The 14,276-nt window shown below is 33.6% G+C and overlaps 1 protein-coding gene across 2 annotated transcripts in view; it reads left to right on the top strand.

The window, feature by feature from the left end:
- Window positions 1–5,531: 5,531 nt before the first annotated feature.
- The window catches only part of LOC111055383 (enhancer of mRNA-decapping protein 4), a 113,130-nt gene continuing 104,385 nt past the window's right edge, over window positions 5,532–14,276 (top strand). The window contains exons 1-2 of one of the 2 annotated variants that reach the window (XM_039423854.1): window positions 5,532–5,680; window positions 6,333–6,395. In XM_039423854.1, coding sequence (XP_039279788.1) covers window positions 6,349–6,395 — 47 coding nt within the window. In that variant the 5' untranslated portion in view covers window positions 5,532–5,680; window positions 6,333–6,348. Of the gene's footprint in view, window positions 5,681–6,332; window positions 6,396–12,083; window positions 12,417–14,276 lie in introns of those variants that run through there. The other variant, XM_039423855.1, reaches the window with a different exon arrangement.

Genomic DNA, 14,276 nt, shown 5'->3' with positions numbered 1-14,276 from the left:
CACACAGTGATGAGACTGCCAACCAGCTGATGCAAAAACTGGATGAGGAGAGACGCAGCAGAGGGGTGGCTGCAATGGAGAGCATGGATTTTACTCATTCCAGTAGAAAATCATGGAATCTTCTTAGAAGACTGGGAGCAGCGAAAGTGATCACAACCCATGCAACAGTCTCACCTGATGTATTAGCTGACACCATATGTGAGGTTAGCAATATCAATGTACCACACAGAGACTCACTGCATATGAAGCGACATCTGAGAAGAGAATTGCGTAGATGTGGCTTTGTGAGTCCAGTGAACCATAGTGAGGTGTTAGCTGCAATCAAAAACATCAAGCTGGGTAGAGCTGCTGGAGTTGATGGCATCCTTCCTGAATTCATAAGGAACCTGGGACCCAAGGCCATACACTGGCTAACTAATATGAATGCTCTTTAATGTGTATACCGCCGATCTCCCTACCACAGGAGCACAAAAATTTGTGTATGCAGATGATATTGGCTTGGTGGCACAAGACTCCTCATTTGAGGTATTGGGAACTATGCTCAACAGAGATCTAGAAAATTTGGCAGAATACTTCAAGGCATGGCACCTGAAACCCAATCCAACCAAGACAGTCACAACAGCTTTTCATTTCAGTAATCGGGATGCAGGAAAAAGGCTTAATGTTGTTTTCTGTGGAGAGAAACTGACACATCAGGAAGCCCCTCGATACCTAGGTGTGCGACTTGATAGGTCTCTAACTTACCATCATCACTTGGAGGTAGTAAAAGACAAGTTAAAGACCAGAAACAATATTATAAGCAAACTGGCTGGCACAACCTGGGGTTGCAATGTGGGAACGCTGCAAACATCCAGTCTTGCCTTGGTGTACAGTGTGGCTGAATACTGCTCACCTGTGTGGGCACATAGTGCACATGTGGGAAAGATTGATGTGCAGCTAAATGAATCCATGAGGAAAATCAGTGGCACAATAAGACCAACAGAGACCAACTGGCTACCTGTGCTTTGTAATGTCCTGCCACCAGACCTCCGCAGATTGAATAAGACAAGACAACTTGTTAACAGGGTTGTCTCAAGGAATGAGTTACCAATAGCTAAGGAGCTAAATAATGCACCAGCAAGACGGCTACAATCTAGGAGGTATCTGAGATTAGATGATCAGAATGGTCAGGATATTGGAACAATTTGGAAGGCAAGGTGGTCCTCCTCATCAGTGAAGAATAAACATCTAATTGAGGATCCAAACGGAGAGGTGCCAGGGACACTGCTTGGCTGCCGGCAGTGGTGCTGTTTGAACAGGTTCCGGACATCTACTGGAAGATGCGCCCAGTCTCTTGCCTTATGGGGCTTTACACCTGACCCATACTGTGAATGTGGCGAGATACAGACAATGGAGCACTTGGTTTCAAACTGCCCTCTGTTAACATGTGAGGGAGGATTGCAGGAGGTGCATACGGCAAGTGATGTGGGGCTTAAATGGATCGAAGGAGTATTACAGAGAATTGACATTTGAGGCAGACCCATAGAGGCCATTCCAAAATATGCAGTAATACTGCATAGTATAGCATACTGTCCTTCAATGTACATCTTTGATGTAATTTCTGTTTTGTATTTTTTAAATTTATTATGACAAGTCACTTCTGACGCTTCCACATGCTGGCCCATAAAGCATAAGCTTATATATTATATACTTTGGTGTAAACCCAGCTTTAGGCTATAAATCAAATCAAAATCCATTTATTTTCAAAGACAAATTACAATTTGTATAGGCCACTCCATGAGAAATTTACATTAATTATTACATAAAAAGCATATAATCATACCACATAAAAACAAGAAATCATCACATTAACGTCTTACAAATTCTCCATATTAAAGGCAAAATATTCATCATTAGTATAAAAACTGGTTTCTTATTAGAAAATCCTTGAATTTAAGTTTATATTCACTCACTAGTAAGCCTCTTTACATGTAACGGTAACTGATTATAAAACCTAATTGCACAAGCCCTAAAACTGATATGACTAGATTTATACCGACAATATTCGTTTCTAGGTTTGACCTATTTTTTGTGTTGTGCTAATAAACATCAAAATGACTAGAGAATGAGAGCAAGTTAATCATTATAAATAATAAACATTGAAAAATAAAAATACACAGCAAACACATAATTCTCAATCTAACAAATAGCGGTTTGCAGTGCTTAAGGGGAGGAACATTACCGTATACATGGTTCTTATTGCTCTTTTTTGTAACCCAAAACGTGGATGGAAATCACTACAATTGGCCCATAATATTGCTCCACACAAAAGATGTGAATGAATGTAACTATAGTAGACATTTACTAAAAAATTTTGACACACTATTTCCTTTTATCTTCTCAACATAAAAACACATCTTGTTACCTTGCGTTGGGGATAGTGCAGTCAATAAAATAATGGCAATATATAGTACAAACACAATACATACCAAAATAATTGGGACTGTGACTATACTAAGACTATGACTAAGATAATGACTATGACTATGACTATGACTATACTAAGACTATACTGTGACTCTCTTCTCTGTGACTATACTAAGCAAAGACCTTAAAGATGCATATCTCTTTAAGGTCTTTGATACTAAGTAATAGCTATACTAATACTAGTTCGCTGTGTAACACATTGAGAGCGCTGTAAGCACACCAACAGCCGCTCTATAGTTTACTCTAATCAGTGTTTACTATACTAAACTAGTATAGAGTTCAGTGACTATAATAGCTCCTTGCATACCAATGCCACCAATGCCTTTGTGATCTATATTACAAATATATATAGATATAATATCTCGTGCTAAAATACCCCAATGGCGGCCTTCAATTCCAAGTAAGAGCTATCAATTGGAAGGCATAGGTATTGTGGGTCTATATCTCTTTAAGGTCTTTGGTAAGTGCTATCATTGGGAAGGCATAGGCATTGTGGGTCTATTATATCTCTTTAAGTTCTTTGCGCTTTTTGTATTCAATCGTTTTTCCCTTTTTCATGAACTGTCTCACGGTCTCATAGATACAGCGCGAATTCGAGCGAGACTACTACTACACCTCAGAATTTTGCAATCATTCGTTCATTCTGCATTCATAAACTGATGCTCTAATGTGTGTATATGGCATTCCTATTGCTTTCTCTCTTAAATAAATGAGTCTTCCACAATTTCAAGGCTAATAATTATTATTGTACCGGTACCTGATAAACTGAAAATTCAGTCGAAAAATAACTAAAATAATAACTGATAATTCAGAATAAAAGAACAGTCTTTAGTCTACAACTAAAATAGTTGTTGATTTATTAGTTGATTCATTTTTATGATGATAAATATTGTCCACAACTAAAATAGTTGTTGATTTAATAGTTGAGTTACCATTAGCAGTATGTGTAACATGAACAGTAATTTTTTTTAGAATTCGAATGCCAACAGGTAGAACACTAAAGCCCGGTTGCACAAAAGCCGGTTGAATTTTAATCGTGGTTAATTTCAAGAGAACCAATCAGAGAAGGCTTTCTTAAAAGATGGCTTCTCTGATTGGTTCTTGTGGAATTATCCACGATTAAAATTCAACCGGCTCTTGTGCAACCGGCACTAACACTTTGAAAGCAACAGAATTTGAATCTGAATTTTCTTTCATCTTGCAAACTTGTATTTCGTATTTGTATTTTACGTTTCGTATAGGCAAACTTGTATTTCGTATTTGTATTTTACGTTTCGTATAGGCCTATTATTGAACATCAATTTGTAGTGTTGGTGAAGTATTTATAGCATATTATTAGTGAAGTACAGTATTCTTTGCATACGGTACGTCCACAAGTTAATATGATTCTTTACACTTCCATAATTTCTTAGTTATTTTGTAATCCATAAGAAAACTGTGAGTTATACAACTCAAAATTATTGGAAAATAATAAACAAAAGCTATAAAATTATAGAACTTCATTTTTCAATAATCCATGAGTTGCATAACTCATGGATTAAAAAATAACTAAGAAATAATAAAAGTGTGAAAAATCATATTAACTGGAAAAAATATAACTCCAGCCTATCCTTGGTGGCGTCCCATGTCACTAGCTAAGGTGAATAAATAAGTAGAATAATAATGAGATATATATAAGAATATTTTTGTTTACTGATTTGAAACTAATAAACTAAAGGTTTGGATTATAAACTAAAAGTTTGGGCAAGCAGTGTCACTGTCAGTGGCTTTTAATGGTACTACGATTAAATACAAAGTGCATGCGCTTTTGCTGAATATAAAGCGTGTGCGCCGTTGCTGCATGTTGGGACGCTGTGTCCCATAAGTGGTGTCCCATTCGTTGATGCTGAATTAATCAATGATAAATATTGAATTATTTGAAATTTACATTAATTCTGGTTACATAGAAATGCTGGAAACATAGCTGGTTAGATTATCAGCAATGACAAAGTTTTGTTCAGCTATAAATTGAGGCAATAGAAATGTCTACATTTCATATCACAGGTAACTACAAAACAAAATTAATACATTTAGCCATACCTTTAATAATACTTGAGACTAATTTTAATTGCTCACTTGTTATTCATTTATGATAGTTTGAAACTCTGCCACAAATCATATTTAATTTTTGCAGGTTTAGTTTGAATAAATTGATTGTAATAAGGCCCAGGTTAGTTCTTACCTAGGACTGGTAGCCTAGGTAAGTCTACTAACCCAAGTTAGTAAAAATTATTTTTATACATTCAATACAAATGAAGTAATATCATTTTGAAAAAATGAGATATCAGGTTTTGCCAAATGGATATTCATATTAGCCTACTGTATTTGTATTTCTTAAATAGTGTTACTTTCATACTCTCATCCTGTATATTTATTGGGTTCAATAATGTCAAGCTATCCATTGATCTATGAGTTAATCTAGTTGAACAAGGATTGTATCATTAAAATAATGATTGCAGAAATAATGTCCTAATTGATTCATTTATTCATTGGAATTATAATTCAAATTTATAGAATTAAAGAAGTATAGATGAAAAATATAATACTAAAGTATTGCACAGAACACTACTTATCAATGATCGAAAAAATAGCATTTTTATAAAAATTCATAGCACAAAACTTTTAAAGCCTATGTTATCAGATGAATAAGGTTATTTATAATAACCTTGTTTTAAAACATGCTGAATAGAAATTGAATAGATAGCAGTTAACTTACATTTAAGTAAAGGCAAAATATTAATTAACTTACACTATGTCAGTGAATTATCAAAACTATATTATCTACAGGACTTTTATTTATCAGGACTTGAAGAAATCGATTATTGGTAGCTTCAAAATTGCTTCAAATCATATAAATGATATTCCCTTAGTTGAATAGACTAATATTAAACTGTATTGCAGCGCCAAAACAGCATTCTCTCCCCTATAAATTTTGAATAACTCGCGCTAAAATACCTCAATGGTAGCCTTCAATTTCAAGTAAGAGCTGGCATTGGGAAGGCATAAGCATTGTGGGTCTATACTTCTTTAACGTCTTTGGCTGTGTCAAGTGCCTATTCAATTCTTTCGTCTTCACGATCTTCCTTGCTACTGCCTTGGTTGAAAATTCTTGAAACTGAAAAGTTTTCTTATTGGCACATTTGCTGGTTTTGACTCGTCTTTCAATAATCTGAAGGTTTGTAAAGTATTTTTTTAATAATTTTTGTAAACTCTTGTCATGCAAAAGACATGAAAAACATTTTTTTGCTTTGTCGCTAGTGGCGATCTAAAAATATCCTTTTATTTGAGGTTAGGTAATAGGTTAGTTTAACTCGTTGTTTGTGAATAATTCTGTACAAAATAGTTGTATATTTCAACATTGACTATATTATTTTTGGTATGATACTGTATTATTACAACAAATAATTTACGTATAATAAGCATTTGTACATAATCTACTTGCCCCAGGTAGCCTGCCCATAACGTTTTCCAGCCCCTTGCTTGAAAGTCTGCTTGTTCCTGCCGCGTTAAAACTCAAGAATTCCAAAAATTGATATAAATTATGATAATTCTATAAAAATTTACAATAGATTATTTGGATACCTCAATGTAAGCTGTATACATTTGTTTTCAACTTATAGCAATATAGGGCACAGGCGGTTTTTTTTGGAATTTTTTGCCAATTCATTTATTCTAACTCACGTTTTATCAACCATCAGTGTAATTATTTTTTAAATTAATATGTTTTTTTTAAAGGTTTCTATTACTAAGCTCTTTCAACCGTCGATTGCTTATTAAAATATGAATTGCTTTGTTATAAATTTTCATAGTTGATGTTTTATTTCTAGGGCTGTCATTCTTGCAATGGATTCCATCAGTAATGAGCAGCTACTTGAAACTACTCAAAGCATGTAAGTCTTTATAATTACAGTTGGCTACATCAACAAGTAGTAATATTAGTTTTTCATTTCGCTATAACTTTATTGTTATTAGGCCTATAATTTTTTCGACGAGAATTATACATTTTTCGTAGTTTGGTTTCAGTACATTTAAATACTTGGATAAGTCAATGGGATAAAATAGTATTGGATATTTAGATATTTATAGTCTTGGATAAGTCATTCATATTTCACCGTTCACCTATCGTTTGTAATAGGTACAACAAAGTGATAAGAAATTAAACTTTAGACTCTTTAAGCACTCTTTTCAAATTAGTTATTCCAATTACTAATTTTTTCCCGCCATTTGATTCTCTTATTAAAATGAAATAAATAAATGGTTTATTATAGTAGCAAGTGAGAACATCAAAATGCATTACAACGTCAGATGGTAACAACAAAAGTAAACACATAACAGATAAATACAACTATTATGTACTAAAACTCACAATTGTACATAGATAAATCATTATAACTAATTCTACACCCAGAAATTGTTCTCTGAACTCAATGTAATGATCATCTAATAAGGCTATTACACTTCAAGTTTTATTTGGAAAAATTCATTGATTGTATAAATACTATTCTTTGACAAAATTACGTTTAATTTATTTTTAAATTTTGTAATATCCAGGCTTCTGATAGGAGGAGGTAAAAAATAGACCGTTCTCAGTACCTTAGAACTCACATACAGTCTCAATCTGCTTATCAGAAATATGCCTTTACTGATTTTTGATTCAATTTTCATAATGGTTTTCTCCCAATCCAGATTCTCATCAATCCTAGAAAATTCACAGAATGACTTACAGCTTCTGTAGTATTTCTTCTTATATAATATAATTCTAAATATTTTATCTTTCCTTCATTGATGCATAAAATATTAGCAGTAAACCAATCCTGAGTAGTTTCAGAAATAGTTATTCGTTTCTCAGTACTTCATATGAATTTGACTTGAGACAGATATTAATGTCATCAGCTAAGAGAAAACTCTGTACCGATGGATTTGATAAAACATTGGGCAAGTCATTCATATAAATGATGAACAGGATTGGACCAAGAATTGATCCCTGAGGAACACCATGCTTCACAGGTAGATAAACTGACTCTTTCCCATCACAAGAAACCTTCTGAAATCGTCCACATAAATACGACTGCATTAGTGACACAGCCCTCTCCTTGAATCCATAGAACTTTAACTTTCCCAATAGAAGAGTATGAGAGACAGTATCGAATGCTTTTGATAAATCATAAAATAGTCTTCATAAACTGATGCTCTAATGTGTGTATATGGCATTCCTATTGCTTTCTCTCTTAAATAAATGAGTCTTCCACAATTTCAAGGCTAATAATTATTATTGTACCGGTACCTGATAAACTGAAAATTCAGTCGAAAAATAACTAAAATAATAACTGATAATTCAGAATAAAAGAACAGTCTTTAGTCTACAACTAAAATAGTTGTTGATTTATTAGTTGATTCATTTTTATGATGATAAATATTGTCCACAACTAAAATAGTTGTTGATTTAATAGTTGAGTTACCATGCTTCACAGGTAGATAAACTGACTCTTTCCCATCACAAGAAACCTTCTGAAATCGTCCACATAAATACGACTGCATTAGTGACACAGCCCTCTCCTTGAATCCATAGAACTTTAACTTTCCCAATAGAAGAGTATGAGAGACAGTATCGAATGCTTTTTATAAATCATAAAATAGTCTTACATTGAAATAAGCTCATTATCTAGACCAAGAATACAATTACTGATAAAAGAAACAGCTGCCCTAACAGTGCCTAGTCCAGACCTATATCCGAATTGAGAGTCACCAAATAAATTATTTTTCTCAAAATATTTCACAATTTGTTCATTGAGGATGATCTCCAGCAATTTGGACAAAATTGATATGATAGAGATTGGTCTGTAGTTTTCAAAATCTGATCTTTCTTGTACATAAGTATGACTTTAACCAACTTCAAATCATCAGGAAAAACAGAGTTAATAATACAACAATTGATCGAATGAGTAATAACTACCTTCAAACTATCTATTCCATTTACTTTAATAAAAAAGAGCTTAATTCATAGACATCCTCACATCTACAGCTACTCATTCTCATAATAGTTTTCTCAACATCATCTATTTCTACAAGATGGAAGTTGAAGGAAGTGAAGGTTTTGGAAGTTTATGTAGGTAGTACATTGAATCATTATAACACGGAAGAGCTGAAACTTTTTTAAGAATCTCATCGGCCTTTTTAACAAAAATGTCGTTGAACCGTTCAACATCATGCATACCATACTTTTTATCAATAAGATTACTCTCTCTCTTAACAATACTCCATAAAACCTTGGACTTATAACTGGAATTATTTATTAAATTATCGTTTATCTTTATCCTAGTCTCTCTTGCCAATTTATAAACTTTTTCTACAGTTCTTATACTGGTTTTTTATTTCATTAGATCCTCAACTTCTATAGAAATCATATAAAAAGGAGCAGTCTTCTTTGAGTGCCCTGATTTCATCATTAGAAACTCTGTTTAACCTTGATTGTTTGGGCTTTCTTCTCACCTGAATATAAGGAAACGCTTGATTTGTCAAGTGGTGTAATGTACTAAGGATAAACCTAACTTTATCATCTATATTTTTCATACAATACATATGCTTCCAGTTGATAATTGATAATTCATTGAGAAACCTAATTATATTGGCATTTTTTATATTGCTTATTTCTGATCCAAATTTAGAAGTCCAGGACCAAGGTACTTTGTTCTGAAGTACGGATTTTTGTTCTACTTCAGACAAATAGCATAATACTGTAAGCTGTCAGATTTCAAATAGAAAAAAACTGGTTCTGGCAGACGTAACAAGTAACAATTTAAACTGGTATACACAAGAATTGATAAATCATAAGAATAGGTTTGATTTTTTGTACTTTCTTTCCAACACATTCTCTGATTTTGAAGATATGTATTGTCTTTTTTTTGTGTAGTTGAGAAGTTGATATTGTGGTAATTATTCATATTGAATGAAAAAGACTAAGAAATTGTCAAAAAAACACAGATTTATTGATACTTAGAAAGACCGGTATCGTTTATTACACCATTGTCAATCTCTGATGAACTAAAACTGAATACAAGAGCAGCAGAATTTATACTAGTAGGCGAGTACTGCTGTTGGTCAAGGGCATGAACGCCTGCCATTGGCCCAGCTAGACAGTCTCCTCCCACTCAACGGTGTGAAAAAATGGCGGCTTGAGCAACAGAATCGCCATGATAACAAAATTTACTTTCAGTACAAAATAAGAACCAAGAAAACAAGCGTGAAAGATAATAAAACGAATATGTAAATGGAAAAATTATTGACTAATGTATGCTTACAATTTTATGATAAAACTAAATTCGTAGTGTTGTATTGGTTGAAATGAATCTTGTATTTAAACTATACTGGGAATTTTCCTTAATTACTCTTGTTATTTCTAAAGCCTCTAGAATATTCAAAGATCTGCCTTTGTTATTAACATGCAGAAACTCAACATTCTCCTTAACTGTGAACTTGTGATTATTTGTTATCAAATGTTCTGCAAAGTTAGATTCCCCATTTTGTTTATTCCAATCTCTGATGTGTTCTTTAATTCTACTTTTGAAACTTCTCCCAGTTTGACCCACATAACAAGCATTACAATCACCACATTTAAGTTTGTACACCCCACTTTCATCCCAAATATCAATTTTGTCTTTACTCCAGCTAAATAGACTATTTAAAATCGGCTTGGTCTTGAAAGCAACATGAAATCCATTCCTCCTCAATTCTCTACCAGATACAAGGCCTAAATATGGAATTATTATCCAAGTCTTCTCCTCACAGTTTGAGCCTACAAAGCTAGAATTGATTGAAATTTGTCTATTAATTTTACTCAATAATCTGTCCACCATACTTTCTTCATACCCATTTGTGACAGCTATCTGTTTAATTTTAGTGATCTCAATATCAAAATCATTATGGCTCATAGGTATTGTTAGTGCTCAATAGACCATGCTATTGAAAGCAGCAAGTTTGTGAGAAATAGGATGACAAGAAGAATGAAGAGGAATGATAACATCAGTATGGGTTGGTTTTCTGAAAATACAAAACTTGTGAAAACCAGTGCTATGATCTATTCTTAAATCTAGAAAATTCAATTCACAATCCTGTTCTACCTCTACAGTAAATTTTATACTCTGATGTAATCCATTCAGATAGGAAAGAAAATTGTCTAGTCTGTTACTTCCTTTCCATAAGCAAATAATATCATCTTCAAATCGAAACCAGTAAACAATTTTATCTTTGAAATTACCATTTCCAATAATTCTACTTTCTAACTTATCCATAAATAATTCAGCTAGGAGTGGTGTCACCATTGCCAACCCCTCTCTTTGTTCAAAAAACGTATTGTTAAATTTGAAATAATTATGCTGAGTGCATAACTTCATCAATCCTATCAGTTCTTCTCTGAGTGTATGGTCATTGATGGAGGCTTTCATTATTTCCTTAGCTCTTTCAAGACTTTCTCCCACCAAATTAGTGAATAAATTAGTAACATCAAATGACAAGTTTATGAGATGAAAGAACAGGAATATGCTTTATATTGTTGACCAACTCCAATGAATTTTTAATACTAAATTTCAAATTCGGTAAGAGATAAAAATCCATGAGAATTAGAGGATAGATTCTTCATGTTATTGTTGATCTAGTAAAACAAAAATTTTCTGAAAATATCAAATTTTAAGATGGTGTTATTCAATTTACTAAAAATAACCAAAAATAACTTTAGTTGAGTTATTTTTGGTAAATTGAATAACTTTTCCAAAAATTGATATTTTAGTTTAACTAGATCAACAATACCATGAAGAATCTATCCTCTAAATCTCATGGATTTATCTCTTACCGAATTTGAAATGTTGTCCCAAAAATTCAAACTTTAGGCGCTCATATCTCGAAAAGTAATGATCAGAAAAAAAACAATTTCCTGAGAAAACTTTTTCATTTTGATAGCTAAACTTTTTTTTATATACAAATCAAAAAAATTTGAAAAATATCACGAGTGAAAAGTATATTTTTAGCCTTTGCACAGCCTTAAGCTTGGGGTCGAGCTAGAACATTATCATCATTTTCAGCACCCCTGTGGACTATCATCATCCTATTCATCCTTTCTATTGACGTCATATTAATTTTTTAGTAAGTTGTTCACGAATTGTAGGATCGCTAATCTATTATTGCAGTCAGCAGCAGCCGCATCATCGTCGCCCTTATCATAGAGATAGTGGTTTATCTGGTTGATTGGACTTGTAACTTCTTGAGTAGACGTTGTTTACCTGTTTAATCTTCTATAGTAATTAGCATCATTTTCACCATTCATCCACCCTTCTCATCAGCAGTAGTTGAATCATTCCCTGTCTCGTGATCGGTTGTGTGATGGTTTCTATGCTTCTTATTGGAGCATCTTCCTCCCTTTCCCTAGCCTCCCGTTTCCCGGCCCCTGCTCTGCTCGGAGCAGACTCGGGTCTAGTTAGTTGATCAATCACCGGGTTAGTGAACTGGCTTCGTTCTCTTCTTCGTGTGACGTTCCCGGTAATCTTCTTCTGTAGGGATTTTCTATTCTAAATTTTAGTGAATAAAATATTGTGGGTCAAGTTTCCAACAACTCTAAGGTAGATCTTCCTTGGGGATTTCTTTACTTGTGTTATTTTCCCCGACTTGTATCACTTGGGGTGTTCGAGTTGTCCTATGATGAGCATCTATAGGGACCTTAAGTTTGCCGCGTCAACAGTTAAATTTAGCTGGGCTCTCTTTGCTTCGATTATGGTGGGTTCCGAGTCGTTCGCGAATTGTAGCGTTTTTCTAGAGCTGTTAATGAGTAAGACTCTGCTCTGTCGCCTCACGACGTTTTAGTTAGGATACAGGAATTGAGGACCGGCTCGCAATTCTCAGTCTTAAGAATCACGACGATTCAGGTAACTGTATGTTAGAACTAGTCGCCTGTATGTGTTTCCTTTCCTGTAGAAAAATGCTCTCCTTTCTATAAGATCAGTTTTCTGACTTGCTTTTATCACTGTAGGAAATTCCTGGTCCTTTATAAGAGCAGTTTCCTGACTTGCTTTTATTCCTTGTAGTGAATTCCCTGTCCTTTATAATAGCAGTTATCTGAGCTGTTATTCCCTGTAGGAAAATCCCGAATTACCCGAGGTCTCAGTTACAGACTCGAGACCGTCCTTATTGCGGTTTTTCAGACCTGCAAATCTTTTCTAAAATTCCTATAATCATTTTCCTAAAGCTAGCTGTTACTGACCGCTGGTTTTCCCTATTGAAAATCCCGAATTTTTAGAGGACTTAGTCACAGACTTGAGACCGTCCTTATTGCAGTTTTTTAGACCCGCAAAACTTTTTTAAAAATCCTAGAAACCTCTCCCCTGTATTAGCAAATATAATTTGCTGGTTTTCCCCTTGGAAAATTTCCGAATTTTCCTGAGATCCAAGTTGCAGACTAGAGATCGTTTTCGTTGCAGTCCTTAGACTCGCAACTCCTTGGAAAAGTCCTTTAAATCCTTTTCTTGAAAGAGGAGCCTCTGACTCGTTATTTTCCTTGTGGAAAACCTGGATAAATCCTTCCTACCCTAACAACGACATAATGTTGTCTTCCCGATATTATTCCACAGACTGTGTCTGTGATGATCATTTTTATCCTCTCATAATAGTCGACAAAATGACTATTGAATTAAAAGCGTTTCGGACGATTGAGAGTACAATAAATACAAAATATTTTATTGCAGAACTTGTAGAAAATTTAATTTCGAAGAGAAAGATGTAAAATAAGTCCATTATAGACAAACGCAACCTTTAAAAAAAATCCTTTATTACATACAAAACGCATGAAAAATAGACAAATCTCTGCAAATGTAATTAAGGACTATTTTTTTAGATGTTGCGTTTGTCTTTTATAGACTTATTTTACATCTTCCTATTTGAAATTAAACTTTCTACAAGTTCTATACTGAAATATTTTGTGTTTATTGTACATTTAACATAGTAAAGCCGCTTCAAACCTTAAAGAAGCTTGTTTTTCAGGATCAAGTTTCGCGTATTTCATCATATCTCTTAAAAATTACTGTAGCTACAAGTCTGGAAACGGTTTTATTCAATTCTTTAGTCTATTTTACATAAAGTACGCTAAATTGTACATCTTAATTAACAACCAACAAATACTCGTAGGGCCGGGAACTGAAATTCAGACGAAATATTTGACCCTGAATAACTTGGTAACTAAGCATTTTCGGACTTATGTTAATTGGAACTTTTTTTCCTCCTTTTGATGTAAGGAATCACGCCCTGACTCAGTAGCGGCTCGTGATCTTTTAGCTTGAGGGTTCAACCTCATGATCTATTGGGGGTCAAGAGGATATAGAGTATTGAGCATAATCAAGTGTAAAGGTAATCAATAATAATTTTAAGCAATTACCCCCCCAAAGATTAAGCATATTTTTTACAAATATAGATTTTTGTCCTTTTCATATTTTTCTTCTTTGATTTTTACTTCGGGAGTTGATCTACCATTATGTTTTATTCTACACCTATCCTCAATATGAATAATTTTTGTCTCCAACAAATACTGAAACTTATTCGTATTTCTTCATCAAAATGCTGTTACGGTAACACAATAAATTATATTCACACTCATAGACATACTAGAAATACTCAAGAATACACACGAAACAGATTAGAAATTACTATATTCTTCAACACACAAAACAAATTTATATAACGAAAAAAAATTTATACACGAAACCTCACCGTATAACCTCGAAACGGTCACGCTC

This window comes from Nilaparvata lugens, chromosome 3 (genome assembly GCF_014356525.2).
Source record: "Nilaparvata lugens isolate BPH chromosome 3, ASM1435652v1, whole genome shotgun sequence".
In the NCBI taxonomy this organism is placed as follows: Eukaryota; Metazoa; Arthropoda; class Insecta; order Hemiptera; family Delphacidae; genus Nilaparvata; species Nilaparvata lugens.
Note: the sequence above shows the minus strand (reverse complement) of the source record. Positions and strands in the feature narration are given on the sequence as shown.